The sequence below is a fragment of the Oryzias melastigma genome, linkage group LG18, assembly GCF_002922805.2.
Source record: "Oryzias melastigma strain HK-1 linkage group LG18, ASM292280v2, whole genome shotgun sequence".
Taxonomy (NCBI): domain Eukaryota; kingdom Metazoa; phylum Chordata; class Actinopteri; order Beloniformes; family Adrianichthyidae; genus Oryzias; species Oryzias melastigma.
In genome coordinates, this window is record NC_050529.1 from 16737787 (window position 1) to 16756040 (window position 18254).

At 38.2% G+C, this 18254-nt stretch overlaps 4 protein-coding genes across 4 annotated transcripts in view; 2 read left to right on the top strand and 2 right to left on the bottom strand.

The window, feature by feature from the left end:
* The first annotated feature begins 1456 nt into the window (after positions 1-1456).
* On the top strand, positions 1457-3804 carry LOC112156228 (E3 ubiquitin-protein ligase RNF19B). The gene is made up of 4 exons (XM_024288444.2): positions 1457-1684; positions 1818-1918; positions 2853-3026; positions 3122-3804. The coding sequence occupies exons 1-4, from the start codon at positions 1597-1599 to the stop codon at positions 3575-3577; spliced, it is 819 nt and encodes a 272-aa protein (XP_024144212.1). The 5' UTR covers positions 1457-1596; the 3' UTR covers positions 3578-3804.
* A 3227-nt stretch (positions 3805-7031) lies between these two features.
* zgc:194655 (polyubiquitin) lies at positions 7032-8599 on the bottom strand. The gene is made up of 2 exons (XM_024288443.2): positions 8425-8599; positions 7032-7276 (listed from the first exon to the last, which is right to left on the bottom strand). The coding sequence occupies exons 1-2, from the start codon at positions 8567-8569 to the stop codon at positions 7134-7136; spliced, it is 288 nt and encodes a 95-aa protein (XP_024144211.1). The 5' UTR covers positions 8570-8599; the 3' UTR covers positions 7032-7133.
* Positions 8600-8628: 29 nt separating this feature from the next.
* LOC112156225 lies at positions 8629-13281 on the top strand. Its single transcript, XM_024288442.2, has 4 exons — positions 8629-9153; positions 9294-9391; positions 10005-10172; positions 12568-13281. The coding sequence occupies exons 1-4, from the start codon at positions 9063-9065 to the stop codon at positions 13021-13023; spliced, it is 813 nt and encodes a 270-aa protein (XP_024144210.1). The 5' UTR covers positions 8629-9062; the 3' UTR covers positions 13024-13281.
* Positions 13282-14791: 1510 nt separating this feature from the next.
* LOC112156298 (ubiquitin carboxyl-terminal hydrolase 47) overlaps positions 14792-18254 on the bottom strand; it is a 4455-nt gene continuing 992 nt past the window's right edge. Inside the window, exons 5-10 of the mRNA XM_036216607.1 lie at positions 17461-17556; positions 17255-17386; positions 17051-17179; positions 16938-16966; positions 16216-16253; positions 14792-16142 (exon numbers count right to left, since the gene is read on the bottom strand). Coding sequence (XP_036072500.1) covers positions 15706-16142; positions 16216-16253; positions 16938-16966; positions 17051-17179; positions 17255-17386; positions 17461-17556 — 861 coding nt within the window. The 3' untranslated portion in view covers positions 14792-15705. The remainder of the gene's footprint in view (positions 16143-16215; positions 16254-16937; positions 16967-17050; positions 17180-17254; positions 17387-17460; positions 17557-18254) is intronic.

Here is an 18254-nt window from a genome sequence, read left to right on the forward strand (position 1 = left end):
TTATTGAAAAGACTTTTATTGGAGTGTTGCTTGATTAAATAATGTTGTATTTATTTATTTAATTATGAACAGTTTGGGCTTCCATACCACGTGGCCTAAATACATTTTATTAACGAAAACCATTTTTTTTTTACTCACAGGCATAAATTCTCTGATCTCTGTGGAAGAAAAATGCAAATCAAAGCTACAAACCGCAGAACTCCTGCTCCACCTAGTGGTCAAACGATAAAACAACTTAAACCAGAAGGAAGAACAAGCCCAGTTTTATCCTCATTCCTTACTTATTATTCGGGATTAAAGTGTAATGCTACCCCATGATCGCCAACTAGTGGCCAAACGGAAACACCGTTCAGGAGAAGCAGAACAATTGTTGGAGTTTCTCCGTTTGAGAAACCATGTAACGCTGAACACTATTAACAATCTCATAATTTCACTACTATATTTACAGTATGAGAGCTATTTTAGATTAATATAAAAATCTTAAAAATATATATAAATTATTAATGTATTTTAAAACAAATTAGTCTATGGTTGTTTCCGAATCCCCCCTAATCACTATATGGTACGTTTGCCATTTTCTAGTGCTATCCGACTACTAATTTGCCAGAAGTCTTTACGAAAAACTAAATTGCATCCATACTCTCTAGATTAGCAAATATAGACCACAATGCATTGCGGTCGAAGAATTTCGACCAAAAAAAATATGTTTAAATGTAATATTTTAATAAACCATTCACATTTTCACCATCAGAACACAGTAGAGTCATAAATAAATGTGAACTTTTCCTATTTATTCGATTTTCACTTTGTGAAATTGATGATGTCATATCTAGTATTTAGAAAATTGAAAGAAAAGTAGTGATCATCGTGTCCGGATAACCTTTAAAATCCAGTGCACTATATAGTATCTTAGTAGTTAGGGGGAGAATTCGGACACAACCTAAATGTGTGAACCGTGTAAACTCAAAATTGAATTGAATTTAACTGAGTGGATCGAAAGAATGGATAAAAAATTGTGAACTGAATCGTTCCAGGCTCTGGTGAATTGAATCAAGTTGACATATTCACTCGTCTCGCATTTATCATTCCTGCACCCAAACAAATGATCATTTTGTACAATTAAGTTAACAGCAATGTGATTTTAGCAATACGTTTGAAACTGTGTGAAATCTACCAACTCTGTAATAATTCTAGTAATACATTTATTAACGGTAAAGTGTATTGTTTGGTTTATTGATCTATTGGAAACCTGTTTAATATAAGTATCTATAATTTCTGCAATAATTGATGCGTACAGTGTTTTGCATTGCAAAAAAAAACATAATTATAAATATTATTTTAATTTAATCATATTATATGCTGATATTGTTCACATTTTTGTTTCATAAAGTTCAGCTCCCTGTTGTTTTTCTTCACTAAAATATTACAAACTGACCATTATTAGAACATTCTACCACTCTGTCTGGGGGACAGGGAGGAGCCGTTTGTAGAAACTGAAAGTTCAAACCTCCCACTGACGCAGCAGCCAAGAGAACCGGGCTCACTTCGGGTGGACACTCAAAACAGATCGGGGTTTGTCGACAATCTGGTCCAAACATGAGTGAACCGAATGAGGGAAAACGATACGACCCCAGAGACACCACGCTGAAATTTGTCAACCGGCCTGATGATCTGGACCCGCTGCGTAAGAAACAAGCTGCTGTTTTTATGCGTTGATCTGGAGGCATATGATGAAATTTATTATCTTATTTCTGAGTGGTCTTCAAAAAAATTGTCTTTTTTTATAATGTCATTTTTCTTTTTCGTGTTCCTCTCAGCTCCGGAGGAGGGGGACTTGTGTCTGCGCGCGGAGATGTCCTGCGGTCACGCGGTCACCCCGGAGTCTCTCACCGGGTGGTGTCGGAGCCTGCTGGACCAGGTACGTTCTGCATCTCACAAATGTTCATCAAAAATGTATTCTAAATTGCCAGGAAATAAGATTAATTGGGATATTGTTGTAAAGCTAATCAAAACTGCAAGAATTAAACCACAAAGTTGGTTTTAAATCAATATTCATTTCCATATTATTGAATAATAATGCAGAAATCTGCTCCTGCCTGTTTGTAGACATCAGTTGCAGCCAATCATCTTGCTAAATTTGGTCACGTGACTTCTTGTTCCAGCTTGTGAACGAAAAAATAGTACCTGCTAATTGATATTTTCTCACGAAATTTACAGGAGATGAAGAATACAACAACAGTAATCAACTGGTAGCAAAATTAGACAACAACTAACTTAAAAAAAAAAAAAAGCTGACAGGTGGTTTTGTGAACTAAAATTTAGCATGTATACTATCCACTGATCTACTTACGCTAAGAAGGAGAGAACGCTCGCAGGCCACACCGGTCAGGCAGAAAGTTCTGGAGCCTAAGTTGCACATACTCGTGTCTAGTGTATTGGTCATAAAAATGTCACTTTTGACACACATTTTAAAGGGGCTATACCATGAAAATTCTACTTTTTGAGGTTTTAAATGCATCATACTGTTCATTCCTCTCTCTAAAGAACCCCGATCAATATTTTTATCCGTTCATGCATTTAAGAGTAATCCTCTAAAGACCTACCCCTCCCATACCCACAAAAACCAGCGGTGGAAACGTGCTGACGTAAGCTTGATGCCAACCGCTCCCTTTGGGAAGAGTCTGTGCTGCAAGCTCCGCCCCCAGTCTAACACAACACTCAATTTCTCCACTGAGCTAGTGATGATCAGCAAAAAAACAAAACGTTTAAGCCTTTCATTTCAAGTAAAAGCCTTACATTTGTGGATACTCTTCCATCATTATCTGCTCACATCTGATCTGTCTCTGTTTCAGGGCCAGTACAAGTTCAAATGTCCTGCTTTAAAGGAGGGAACTGTGAAGAAGTGTGATGCTGTCTGGACTTATGCAGAGGTGCGGCGCCTGGCGGTGCTGACAGCTGAGGAGATGCAGCACTTTGAGGAGACCATCGCCCGCCTGGCCATCACTGAGTTCTGTGATGTCAAGACTGTAAGAACCTCCATGCTGTCTTTACTTCGTTAGCCAGCTGGGATCAACCTTCAAATAACTTCACACTATATTTTCTTTTTGTTAATCTGCCACAGTGTCCTCGTTGTAAGACCTATGTTGAGAGGAAGGACCTGACCAACCTCTGTGTGGAGTGCACGGTCTGCACGTCTGACAAGAAGACGGGGTCCCTGTTCTGCTGGCAGTGTTTTAGGCCGTGGAAAGGGAAGGCTCCTCGCTCCGATCGCTGCGGCAACGACGGCTGCATCAACCAGGATCTGGAGCTGCTCAGGACCTGCAAAACCACCACCCTCCCTCAGGTCATAGGAGCAAAAGAGTGCCCCTCCATCCGGGCCTGTCCCACCTGCGGTCATAAAGTGGAGCACGACAGGACCGGCTGCAAGAACGTCATCTGTCCTCGCTGCCAGGTGGAGTTCTGCTTCATGTGCTTGAAGAAGACGAAGGTCTGTCTGAAGACGAGCTCCTACTACGACCCGTGCAGCAGAGGCGTCGCTCCCAGACAGACCTCCATCCCCGTGTGGCGCAGGAGCTAAACACACCTGAGGTTCCTTAAACAGTTTGATTAATATTTAAAGTTACTTAAATATCATTTATTTGCCAGCTTGTCTTTATGTTAAACCACGACAAGTAAAAAATAAACAGTGGTAACTTAGATGTTTAAATGAGGAACTTGGCCGTTCACGAAGGGGGATTGTGCGCACTAAATATTTTCCTTCTACTTTAAATGTGTAAAAAATAAATAAATACAAAAATAACTGTTTTCTGACTCCAATGCCTCTTTGTCACTCTCTGGAAACATTATTGTGCGTTTTTAAGAAATTAAATAACTTTGTGTTATTAACTCTAATCCTATTCACATATATTGAAATATAGTGTTAGCTATTATATTGTGTTTTCAGATCTTTTTCTTTAGGTTGAAGTTCTGTTAATTTTCTGGCTTTTGTCACAAGTTTGCCTGCAGTTTCTGTGGTTGTCCCACTGATGTTGCCCACATTGGCTTAGGTGGGCACTCAGTGGGTAGGCTCGCTATGCTAGCCAGCCACCCGGTGGACAGCTAGCGTGGTCCACTAGAGAGCTAGCAAGCTTCTCTGTAGCGAGCTATAGTGCTCTGTTGTTTTGAGCTAGCAACCTCCCCTGTAGTGAGCTAGCAAGCGCCCCTCTAGCATGCTAGCAAGCTCCTCTGTTACAAGCTAGCAAGCTCCACTGTATCGAGCTAGAAAGCTCCGGTGTCCAATGGGCAGCTGGCTAGCATAGCGAGCTTACCCACTGAGTGTCCACTTAAGCCAATTTGGACAAACACAGCTGGAGCCACCATAGAAACTACGGACAAATCCATTCGGGGCCCACATTTTCTGCCCACTTTGAAACCATGTGGGGCCCACTTGGCCTTGCTGGTTGGATATTTAATTCTTTTAGGGTTAAACAAAGAACATTTTTTGGCCATTCAGTCCTCGTTACCCTGAAGGCAGTTTCTGCTTCCAGCAGCTCCTCAAAACTCCTCTGCAATGTGAAGTCAGGTTTTCACGTACGATGTTGCAAAACTTGACAATCTTTCAGTGAATATTCTAGAATTTAAAGATATTCTGTACTCAGAACATTTTTTTAATCTAAGGTGTTTTCTGTGTTGGTCTTCATAATGCAAATATGCAGATGCAACATGGAACGGCATTACACAAAAGTGCACGGGAACTTTGCGCGGGACTTTCCGGTGGGCAGCAGTCTTAGTGCAGAAAAGGTAAAAGAACTGAAGGCTCATCTTCTCACCAAACCGATGAAAAAGTCCAGCATGTCAACAGAGGCATCATTTAACACACATTTTGATGAAGCACAAGAAGCCCATCACCAACGACAGAATCATTAAAGAGGGAATGGCAGAAACATTATTCCAGGATCATAAAAACAAGATGGAGGTTCTGTCGGCCATTGCAGACGTCCAACACTGTGGCGCGGAGAGGGAGTGAGCTGATCTGTGTTTCTTTGTGGATATGACTGAAAAACTGAACCAGCAATTACAAGGTAGAGACAAAAAATCATCAGCAAATCATCCAGTAAATTAAAAACAAAAGATTTCAGGATTTCCCCTCAGGTGCAAAGAGGCTGGAAGGCCATTCAGGGGCAGAAAACTGGACCCTTGTGTGACATTTATTGAGACCCTTTTCTGGATGTGGACATCAGTGAGTTGTCAGGACAGATGTTCTCAGTTGATCCTGTGGAGATGGGAGTCATAAATCTCTAAAATGATGTTCAGCTAAAATCCCAGCAGCATTCTGAGCACTTCTGGAGTTTAGTGCAGCCAGAAAATGATAAAAATCTCCACCAGGCTGCTCTGAAAATGGCAGCATTATTTGGGTCGACATACTTTTGTGAATCTGCCTTTTTTGACATGGATGTCATTAAGTTAAGAACCAGACAGACAGATGAGCATTTAAATGACTTCATCAGAGTAAACCTCAGTGGATATGCTCCAGCTTACTGCTTTCTGGTTGAATCTATGTAGTGCTAGGCTTCTCACTGACAGAATCATATGTGAAAGTTAAGAACGTTTTCAACATGAAATGTTTTTTGTTCTAATTTTAATATTTTAAATTGTTAAGTGTGGAAAATGTGAATAGAGTAGCTCTCTGGCTGCGTCATTATGCAAAAGAAGCTCAGTGAGCATAAAAGGTTGGAGACCCCTGGACTGAGCTGTCAAATGCCGAATTCGGAAGGTCGTGATATATCCCAGTATATCTCTTTACGAATATCCCCTAAATTTACCCAAACATAAAACAAAAGCGAAAGAATTTGTCCCCAGTCAGTTGCCTCCATTGTTTACGACACGTCAATTTCTAAAAGTACAGTTGGAGGTAGAACCTTCAGGGCATGTAAGAGAGGGCGACACAGTTTCCACATTGCTCTTTGAACAGGCCGGACCGGCGACAGATGGCATCATACAGGGTCTTCCCCCTCAAGGCGCCGCCATTGTGGCAGCAACCAGGATTAATGAACTGGATCCACTGACTGCTGCGGTGAAGGAGGCCATGGTTGATAATTGTTGCGTCCAGATTGTACAAATAGACGAGGATGAAAGAAAATTACATATTCATGGGGGTTAGGGACTGGAGAAATCTGTGAATCCACGAATGCGGGGAAACTCCACCCCGAGACTGAAGGATGTCTGTTACCGGTCCATACTCATCAAAAACACTTCTGGACATGCTTTGTAAAACATTTATCAAGGAAAATCGGAGTATTGCTCAACATGAAGAGTTTTTTTTAATTTAGAAACAAAAGACGGTACAGCTGCGGCAGTGACTGCGTACTTTATGACCCAGATGAGGAGTAACACTGTACTTTAAAATCAGTACCGCGCGCTTCCTTCTTAAAGGGTAACTAAACCCTAAATTATCTTTTTTGGCTGTTGACCTCTATAAATGGGGCTTTAAAAGCACTGTCTGTTGGTCTTTGCCAATTTATGATAAATTAGATGGTGGCTGGTGCATGAGACAGAATGGACCCTTTTCACAGTGATGTCAGACAAAAGGGCGACAGGGCCAAAAATGCGAATAGTGACTTTCTGTGTTTGGGCTTAGAACAGTAATCTGACAGCTGAACACTGTTTAAAGCAATTTAACGTAAATAATAAAAGGTAATCTTACCAATTTAAAAATAAAAATGTACAATATCTATTTTATGAATGTCCTACTGAACTGAATTTCCTGTCTTAAATCGTTCACAAATCACGATATAAATTTGAATAATTCCTCAATGTTAGATGTTTTATTAAAAATATCTACCTTTCATTTGAGCAGATATTATTCCAATGGTTTCTATTTTCCTTGATGTTATTTATGCGTGTTTTAAGTGCAAAAATTGATGGAAATTCATGTTGGCCACACGTCGTAGGCGAAGGCGAGATGATTATTGCTGCATGTTGGCATGATTCAGCTCTCAATGTTTTAAGAGCTGCACAACCTCACTCCCATTAAGACAAACACCAACAAATACTTATATTGCTTTTAAATTTTACTTAACAACACTTTAAAACTGTAAACAGAAACAGAACCAATAAAAGTCCAGAACATGGCGGAGGAAGGCAGCAGCAGGCGTTCACAGGGCAGACGTTTGCAGTCCTCCAGGAACTTTTATCACCATGTGGATAACAGACATGTTCTGGATTCCATAGTCGGACAGCAGCTTGGAGTCTTCCTCCAACATCTTATCGGTGAAGATCAGACGGAGAGATTCCTGTCCTGTTGAAGATAAAACACAAAAATCTCATATACTCTGAGTATTTAAAATGGTTTACTCAGTTAAAGACAGCCTGAAAACGGCTAAAAATGATTAAAAAACTTAAATAATTTAAATTAGTATTAAATTTAGAACAGCCTGTGATTAATAAGAAAATGCTCTGTAACTTTTTTTCTTCTTTGCTTTAATTCTTTGAGCAATTTGTTTAATTTTGTCTGTATTATGATAATATATCAATTGTTAATTAATACACCTAACTACCTTGAAGAGACAAAAATACTAATTAAAGTTTCTATGGAGATAATTAAGACACAATTACACATTATTTTGGTACTGTTTGTCCACACAGGGATTTTGGAAGAAGTTCAGTTGATTAATTATTATTCATATGTTTAAAAATTTCTCCCAGAGATGGAAAAATGTACTTCTTTGTTATTTTTGAAACACAAATTATTATAATAAGATCATTTATTATAAATACTTTGTGAATTCTTTTGGCAAAATTCAATATTCACTCTTAGAACAATTCATATTTGTGAAACTTTGCATGTATTTTGTAGCTAAGCCTCCTTTTTATTTGTCTTAAACTCCAATGTAAACATTACATCAATACACAATAAAGTACATTATTTTTCTGAAAAAAACGTACTTTTCTCTATTTTTTTAAGTAACATGTAACGGAATAGGTGCAACATTTTTATAAAATGCAAAAAAATGCAAAAAAATGTTAAAGTTTTTAGTAGAATACATGTTTGCATAAAGTATACTGCCTTACTTTCAGTATATTTTTATATGAAACAGACATTTTTTTTACTAAGGGTTATAATTACAAACTATTTGGATTACTCTGTTATCTGCAGTATTTATTTTATTCGTTTGTTTTTGTTTTCTGTTAACACATTTAAAACACTTTATTTTGGATTGAAAAACTCGACCAAACCTGGAGTCTAAACACATATTCGGATGAGTCATGTAATATTTTACTTTCAGTTTTCACTTTTGAATACTTCTATTGTTAGACTTTCGCTTAAATTGTTTCTCTATATCCGACATAAGTAAAACTACATTTAAAAACAAAGGAAAGTTACTTTCACTTAATTTGACAAACTGCTCGTGGAAGTGAGGCGCGCGCGCATGGGTTCCTGTTTACCTGCGCTCTCAGGGAGTCTCTGCGCGATCTTCTCCTTTAGCTGCAGGACCGTCATCTTCTGCATCTGCTCCTCGGTGTTACACAGATCGATCACCATCTTCTCCCCCCTCAGACCGTGAACCACCACCTGGTAGATCTTCCCCATGCTGATCAGGTCGCGCTCGTCAGTTTATGCTGTTGGACCAAAGCAGTTTCTGTGAAAAAAAAAAGCTGGAGCTGACGTCACAAGGGGCGTGGCCAAACCCAATAGAATTTTGTGTGGCATTAATTGATCACCTGACAGCAGCTTTTAATAATTGGTTCATAAGATAAATCTCTTTTGGGTTTATCAACACAAAATAAATGATTATTGAGGTTTTCTGTTAAATTATGGTTCATATCATTAAACTTACGCGTGGAAATACCTAAATATTTATAAAGTAACAAGCTAAAGTGGTTAAAAAACTATTCCAAATATGATAATGCTAAAAAAAATAAAATAAAATAAAATAAAAACAATTGAACATCAAAATATCTCTCCTTGTTTTCAGTGAACCGACCAGCTGCAGGAACTGAAAGTAAAACCTTATTTATTGGAAACATTCAGCCCACGTTCATTTTGCTTCCTGGTATCCAGATCGAACCAGCCTGATCTGAAAATGAACTCTGTGGACGAGGAGGACAAAAGTTACGACCCCAGAGACACCACGCTGACATTTGTGGACTGTCCTGATGATCTGGACCCTCTGCGTAAGAGACTCTGTTTGGTTTATGGAATAGTTGGATCAAACGATGACTGCGCGAGTTGATAGGGAATCTGTACAGATATTATCATGGAAGTCAGTCTGTTTTTAATTTTAGGGGTTATTGTGTTGTTTTTGTGTCCTCAGCCTCTGAGGGAGACGAGAGTCTGCGCGCGCGGATGTCCTGCGGTCACGCGGTCACCCCCGAGTCTCTCACTGGGTGGTGTCGGAGCCTGCTGGACCAGGTACGTTCCGATATAGAGTATTAATCATATTAATAAAGCTTTTTTTTTCTTTTAAAGAAATAATCCATTAGTTAATTGATAAATGTGTGATTTATTTTATTATTTATGTGTCCAGATTTCTTACTTTTGCAAACTCAATGATGAAGTCGGTTACTATCTTTTTTTTTTACATTTATTTTTTTTTAAAGTTATCCTAGAGCAGGCAGTGATGTGATAAGAGTGTCACTAAGAGCTCTGATTTAATTTTTGTATGTTCGATTCACACATTTCTGACAAATATGCAGCACAAATTGTAAAATAAACAGTTTTTTTCCCCCTCACTGCTGAAATTACATCATCTATATTTGCAACACTGAGATGATCCTATATGTATCAAAGGTTGTCTTTTCTTTTGAAAGGAAAGTCATGTGACTCCAACAGACCTGCCTACAACTCAGAGGAGAATTCCTCATAAACTCATACTTCTGCTCTACACAAACTATGCTCTAGAAAACAACAGTTTTCTTTAATAGTTTGGCTAAAAATGACATAATCACAATGATGAAGATACCCAGCATTCCTTGCTGTTTCTTTCCTCTTCCATCGCTCATCCTCTGCTCTGTTTTCATCTCAGGGGATCTATGTTTTCAAGTGTCCTGCATTGAAGGATGAAGCGCAGTGCAACGCCATCTGGTCCTATCGGGAAGTACGTCGGCTGGCGGCGCTGACGGCGGAGGAGATCGAGTACTTTGAAGAGACCATCGCCCGCCTGGCTGCCAGGGACTACTGTGACTCCAAAGCCGTAAGTCTTCTGGTAACTAAAGAGTAACGAGAGTCCAAAACACAAAAGAAGTTGATAGATCATTATTGTAAGAACACGTAAGTGTAATACTACTTTTAACCTCTTACGACCTCCAGTTAAGCAGAATGGACTACTGTGGTTATAAAAGCCAAAATGTGAACGCCATGTATGTGAACACCAGGTCTCAAAGAGGCCACACCATTCTTAAGCCTTTCAGAGTAAACTATTCTATTAATATGATCATATATTACTTTCGGAACACTAAAAAAATGTATTATTTATTAAATATTAGTTATTTTGTGAACTCTTTTCGTACCTGGAAGTAAAACAACTCGATCTCAAGGAACCTTTCACTCCTTGTCGGTCCCGCCCCTTTTTACGATATCATCCAAGATCCGGTGTTCCTCAGCATGCGTACATGTGTCCGCACATGCAAAAAAAACAAACAACCTCCAAACTTTGGATATGGATATTTTGGAACTTTACACTCTTGACCTACAGTCTGACCTGAAATTTGGTCCGCCGCTGGTTATAGGTCCATAGAAAAATGAAGTGGACCAATTTGGAACTGATTTACTGTCGTCACATGATGGAATACATCACACACCCCGCATGTGCCTTGATTTTCCAACACTCAATGGAGACACTCACTTGAATTGTCCAGACCATTTTCAACCGGGCCAGTCCGAGTCGCTCAGTGGAAACGAGGCATCTGAGTCCCTGGTATTTCTCCGGTTTCTCATGTTCCTTCTTCTTGATGTTGCCATCAATTGGTCTTTGTCCATCACATTGGCTTTCCTCTGTTCTTTATCCTCTACTACAATGGTTGCTTGGTTCGCCATTACCATCCTGTCCATTAGTATCTGGAAGCCACACTCACTCTCTTTGTAACAAACAGGAAAAAGCAGATGGATCCGCATGCAGAGTATAATAGTAAGTGAGGAGAAAACATGAAAGAGCTGAGAGTAGGGCAGATGAGAGTGGCAGCCGTCAGCGTAGGAAGAGGATAAGATCAGATGAAGGTCGAGGCAGCAACAGATTTTGAGATCCAGCGTATAGGTCAGAGGCACGACTGAGTAAAGGCAGTTAAAATAGATACAAGACTTCGCACACTAAATATATAGATACTGAGGGATCTTAGATGAGAGACATGAAAGATGGGGTGTAACGGATCACAAAACTCACGGTTCGGATCATGACATGGTTTTAGGGTCACGGTTCAGATCATTTTTCAGATCAGTAAAAAGTAAAAAAAAAAAAAAAGCCAGAAACAACAATATAAAAGTTAAATTAATTTTTGGAAACGCTTCTAATCATATATTCAATAAGCATATAAAGTACTTCACACACAATATTTATATAACCAACATCAAAACATTTGCTAATTGAGTCATATTTATTTAAACAAAACATATTTAAACTTTGAACACAAACAAAATGCTAAAACATGTTGTTTCTATTTACATGTCTTTAGACCAAATTTACAAAAACTGAGAGAAAAGAATGCTTAAAATAGTGTTGGAAATACCAGATCTATCTGGAGTTCCCTTAAAATACAAATGTTCCCATCTCACCCACCTAAAATATTTTTTTTGGTATTAATTGTTTTATTGAAACTAACTGTGGGAACATTTAAATATTAAAAAAAAAAAAAAAATATCTGTAAAACGTGGCGCTGCCATGCCCACTTTTGCTGGTGATTTTTCATCTCTTTGGCTTGCCATACAATCGTCCCCTGACTGCACCGGCGAGTCGGAGCGGCTTTCTCCTGTGCGGGACAGCTGCAGCTCCTCATTGGGAGATTCTTTGAATCCAGAATTGTAAACGTGTACAGATGCTTTTATTCAGCTTTTAAAATTAAATAAACCTGATATCTATCAATCCGCGTCCTTCATTATGAAGCTGAGAAAAATTTTTGATAGAAGCTCCTCCCACACGCAGCGGGAGCTTCAGGTGAACAGATCAGGGGTGTGCCGAACCGTGGCTTCTGATCCATATGGACCACGAATTATCTGTGATCCATTACACCCCTACAGGAAAGTAATGAATGAGTAGAAGCAGCAACAGAACATCTGGGTGTTGAGGGGCAAGGGCTGATGGGAAATGTAGTGCAGAAACCAGGGAGTGGTCAGTACTCCAGCGACGGCTCCCGCTGATAGCTAGAGGGGTCTGTGTCTCACCTACAAGCTTTTTGCAATTCATTTGCTGTCGTCTGATCCTGATTCACAACAATTTGAGCAAAGAAATACTCAGAAATACACTTTTAAGCTAATTTTTCTTCATACGTGTCCTCTATCATTCAAAAAATGACACAAGAATATGTTAAAACATTAAATACACATATAACAATTAAAAAAAACATGATGCTTTAATTGGTTTTATTTGTGTGTCCCAGTGTCCTGGTTGTAAGACCTACATTGAGAGGAAGGACCTGACCAACCTCTGTGTGCAGTGCACAGTGTGCACGTCTGACAAGAAGACGGCGTTCCAGTTCTGCTGGCAGTGTTTTAGGCCGTGGAAAGGGAAGGCTCCTCGCTCCGATCGCTGCGACAACGACGGCTGCATCAACCAGGATCTGGAGCTGCTCAGGACCTGCAAAACCACCACCCTCCCTCAGGTGCAAGGGGTGGGGCCCTGTCCCTCCATCCGGGCCTGCCCCACCTGCGGTGAAAAAGTGGAGCACGACAGGACCGGCTGCAAGAACGTCATCTGCAATCGCTGCCAGGTGGAGTTCTGCTTCGTGTGTCTGAAGAAAACTCGGGTGTGTCTGCAGACGAGCTCCTACTTCATCCGGTGCAGCGAAGGCATCGCTCCCAGACAGACCTCCATCCCCGTGTGGCGCCGGAAATGAACACACAACTGCTGCTCTTTTCCTTTAGCGTGAATTTCATTTTTCTATGCATGCAGGACAAATGCAATTGGAAAAATCTGAAAAAGAGATCGGTTTGTGACTTTATATCACTATCAGGTCATATAAATAATCTCTAATTTGTCTTTTTTTTTAAATAAATGTTTCTAGAAAAACATGCTGGAATTCTCCTCTGATAAGCTGGTTTGTGCTCTAGTTAGATTTGAATCAAGTTGATTTACAAATAAAATTTGACTGATATTATGCTGTATTTTCCCTTTTTCCTATAACCTTTGACGTGTTTCATCCATCAATTTTCTAAACCCTTTTGGGGTCACAGAGCCTAACCTGATCACCTGGTAGGGTTCACCAGGTGGCAGGGATACAATCACACACCCATTCACACTCAAGGACAACTTACAGTAACCAATAAACCTATGAAGCATGTTTTTGGATGGTGGGAGGAGTTCCCAGAGAAAACTCACGTAAGCACGGGGAGAACATGCAAACTCCACACAGAAAGGTTTCTGGTCCCCCTGAAGGGATTTGAAGGGGTTTTTCTTGCAGTGAGCCAAGCGTGCTAACCAGTCCGCCATCAAGTCTTTAAGCTACTGCCACTCTGCAGAAGCTGTGTCCTAGAAAATAACATTAAATTTAGCCTCAAAACTGCATAATTATAAAGAAAAGACAACTGGGAACGCTTTTACAATAGATCTAAAGATGACTGATCACTGTCTAACACATTAGGACTGAAGTGTCAAAGTAATTATGCAGGAAATATTATGGAATATTATATGGTAAATATTTAGAACTGGTATTGACAGATTTTATTAACATTATTTAATACTGAGAAACAAAACCAACTAACTTCAGTTTCTTTTAGTGGTTAAATTATTCCAGACTTCATTTTAAACACAGGTTGCATTTGCAACTAATTTGCTTGATGTTAAGGTTTATTGCAGATACATGAACTGAAAGTTAAAACAACCTTCGAGTGAGATATCTACGAGTCATTTAGGGGATCTTTTGTAGTTTTGTAGCTTAACTTTAGGTTAAGTTTTCCCTTCTACCAAAATAGCAGCAATATTTTCCCCACAAATCCTGGAAATGACAATGAAATAAGTTAAAATCTGGCTAAACTAAAGAGAAGGAATTTATTTTGTATATTCATCCTAAACATTGTTCACCAAAGGTCATTGTAGTCCCCTCACTGTCAAATTATTCTTTATTACATTGTATGATTATAATCATACACAACTTTTCTGTTAAAATGTGACTTCAATTGATCATCAAAGGTTCTTCTTTCTTCTTTTTCTCTCGTTTCATGAAGCATCAGAAAAAATGTTAACAGTGAACACTATTCACTTCATGGAACATTTGATCAGGTTAAGATTACATTAATAACAATCTTTCAAACCACATCATAATCAGTGCTTCCATAAATACTATTATTCTTTTCTATAATTTATTTCTTACTGATGTCACCAAAGTGACAAAAACTATCAGACACATCTGTAAGATTATCACAGTCATATTTACACAGTTTAAATCTACAAAAACTCAGATTCTATGACTAAATATGTTTTTATTATGGACATTTATTAACCAAAAAGGGGGGAAGATGAGATGGATTTTTTTATTAAAAAAATAGATGATTTAATTAGAAATCAGATGTCTCTTCTTTTATTTTTCTTTCTTTTGGGGATTTTTTTTTCATTTTAAGCAATAAAAAAAACAAATAAGAAATAAAAAAGATTTTGGATAATAGCCAGAAAAAAGAGAAGAAGAAAACAAATGTTTATATTTTTACCCCTATTCTGTTACTTTACTTTTTCATCTTTACACAATTTTTAACTTATATTTAGACTTATTTCTACTTTCTAGTCTAAGTTCACATCATTTAGTAAACCCAAAAAGATGAATAGTAAATAACAAAATGATTACATAAGACATTACATTATTTTAGGAATTTAGAAAGAGCTCATTGGTTATAATCAGAAAAGATTATTATATTAATCATCATTAAAAATAATTTTATTTCTTCTAAAATCAGGGTCCTTGTGTCACAAACAGGCAGACGGCTGGATCCAAGAGCAGCAGGTTTCATTGCTACAGGCAGAAGAAGAGGAATGAAGCACAGCTAAAAGTACACAAAGCTAAATTAGGGTCAGGCAGAGGTCAAACACGAGCATGAGTGGTCCAGGCGAGGGTCGGGGCAGGCGGCAGAACGCTCAGCAATGCAGGCAGAGTGGCACAAACGAGACTTTGCACCGAGCAGAACTCCTGGGAGTGACTGCAGATGGAAAGCGACTATGGGGCTTCTGGGAGTGACAGCAGGGGCTGATGGGAAGTGTAGTGTGGAGACCCAGGAAGTGCTAGTACTCAGGTAATGGCCAGAGCGGGAGACGGGACCAATTTATGACACCTTTTCACGCGTAACTTTGTTACAGATGATGGTGAATGAATGCTCCATGATTGGTTGGTATTTATTCTTCTGCTGGATTAACAGAGTTTGTAAAGTTCTCTCTGCTGTTATATGTGCGGTCCATGTTTGTCTCCTTTGAAAGCTTTTAAGGGTCACGGTGAACTTTTGCAGACACTGAAGATCTCTGTCACCTTTGTGACTCTCTGTGAAGTTATGTTTTACTCTTTTTAAGTCCTTTGCTCATCCATATGTAGTTTTGGTCACACAGGTGTACCCAAACACCTCTCAGAGTCTTCATTGTTGACTTTGCTAGCCGTAGCCAGCTCCTGTGCCCCGTTTACCTTGATGGGTGTTTTACAGTTTCTTACCCAGGTGTTCCGGATTCTTTTCCGCTTCTTCAAAAGCCGGTCTTTGCTGATCATTTCTGCTTTCTTTTTGGTCAGATGGTTTTTCTGTTTGGTTTCTGATCTTTTGGCTTTCTTTAGTGTCTCAGCAGGAGGAAATGCTCTGTCTTCCAGCACATAACTGTTTGAATGCATCCTCATGCCCTCATCACTACAAGTTAGTTTCTTGTCAGAGATGTGGATTTTCTCATCCTCACTGTTAATTTCTTCATCATTTTGGTTGTATGCCTTATCTCCAGTAATGACAGCAGGATGGTCATCTTTATTTGCCTTTGATACCTTCAAACTGGTATCTGCAACAATATTATTGAAACAGCTTTAAAAAAGAATACAAGGAATTAAAGCAGTTAAATGTCACATTCCTACCTTTCTTTCTGTAAAATAGAAGAAATGCAGTATTGGATCTGGTGGGAGACAATTAAAATACAGTTAAAATTCACACTTATTTGGGATATCTCACTACATTTTGACAGAAAAAGTTAAACAACTATAATTTTATGCCAAGAAAGATATATTTTTGCTTCGATGGTGTCGATCAAGAAGTAAAGAGAAGGTCAGAGAGAGATTCATTGTGTGTATTTAGATTTTTGGTACTAATATAAATGTCTTGTCTTTGATATGAATCTAAGACAAGTCCAATAAAAACATACTGTGGTTGTTTGAAATTTAATTACATCACTGATCTTAAGTATCCTTAATAACCTGAATCTATGATTGAAGGTATGAATATTTGATAATAAGTCCTGAACTGTAAGAATGTAAAGAAAACGGTACAATTGAATCGATGTGGGATTATATAAGTTCGCTTCCTCCGACTCCCTTTCATGAATCTACATGATTGATTATTTAATATGTGTCTATTTTTATGTATTATTCGCTGATTGCTTGAAATAAACAATTTCATTCATTCATTTTTTTTGTAGATCTGGACAAAAATTTTACAGGTTTACCAGAGAAAAACTGTTATATTGTAAATTTAAGTTCTTTATTATATGGCGCCTTAATATGAGCACAGTCAAACAAGGCGCCATTCATTATTAAAAGCTTAAAAAAACAAAAGTAAATTTGTTAGCAGAAGAAACACTCACCTTCTAACATCACTGTTTATGTCATTAATCTGACAAACATAATAAACAGAGTTTAATAACATGAACTTCATAATGATCATTTGAGAGAAAAAACATAAGTTTTGATGTCTTACCTGTGTGACCCATGTGTCGTTAAACTCATACCATCTTTCATCCACCTGGGATCTGATTCTTGAAGTGTAGTGTCCACTTCTCAGATCTCCAACATGGTCAACAACTGCATACAGCTCATATGTCTGATTCTGAACAACAAATGTTAAATGTTAGGCTAAAAACGAAACATTAAATTATTAAAAATGACTAAAATATGATTTTACCTCTGGTATCTTTAAGGTTGTTGCTACATCCACTCTGTCGTTGATTTTGACGTACTTCATGTAACGGTAGCTGAAGTCAAACCTCTTCAGCAGCAGAATCAAAACCTCTGGATGATGTTTGACCACATATTTCTAAACCAACAAACAGTACAGTGAGTACTAATGTCGTACTAAAGATAAATCAAAAATATGAGGAGAGAACTCACAGTACGAGCATCAACTTTAGTGTCACAGTGTTCACAGTACATCTGGTCTTCTCCTGTAAAATATGATTCTTTGAAGAACTCTTTGATGCCGTCCTCCTGGTAAAATGAAATAAACATAATTTTTATTTTCTTCTTACATTAAATACATTTTTATGAAAAAAATACAAGGGATCGACATAATTATACATTTTAAACTTTTGACCTGATGAGTTCAACACTGGAATGTCAAGAAATCTTCAGAACTAAGAGAAACATTTTTTCTTACACATCAAGAAAACATCCAAAATCACCAATGAACAATCATAGTTGAATCATAATGCTGAAACAATTAGATTTTCTGAGATTTTTGTTCCTTCTGGTCCAAAATCTAAACAAAGATGGAAACTTAAATAGTCAGTAGCTGCATTTATTGACAGAAGTGATCGAAATAAAAGACTAATTCATTTAAACCCGCCATTCGGAATACCTGATCAGAGTCATTCTGATCGGGTATTGGGGTATCCCCAATAATTTACAGAATCGATTTGATTCAATTCATCAGGACCTGGATCCATTTTTGTTTTTTTAAAATTCTTTCCATTCAGTTTTGTTTTTTGTACATAGTTTCACAAATTTAACCCTTTAACAGCTGATGTGCCTAAACACAAAATCTTTAACATTCTTCTTACAGTCTTCAGAATCAGCTGGAATTACATTGATCGTTTTAACGGTTGAAAAGTTACAGTAAATCAAAGAAGTGTTAAAGGGTTAAATAATTGATTTCAATCCTGAAAATCTTTGGAGGTAGTGTGACC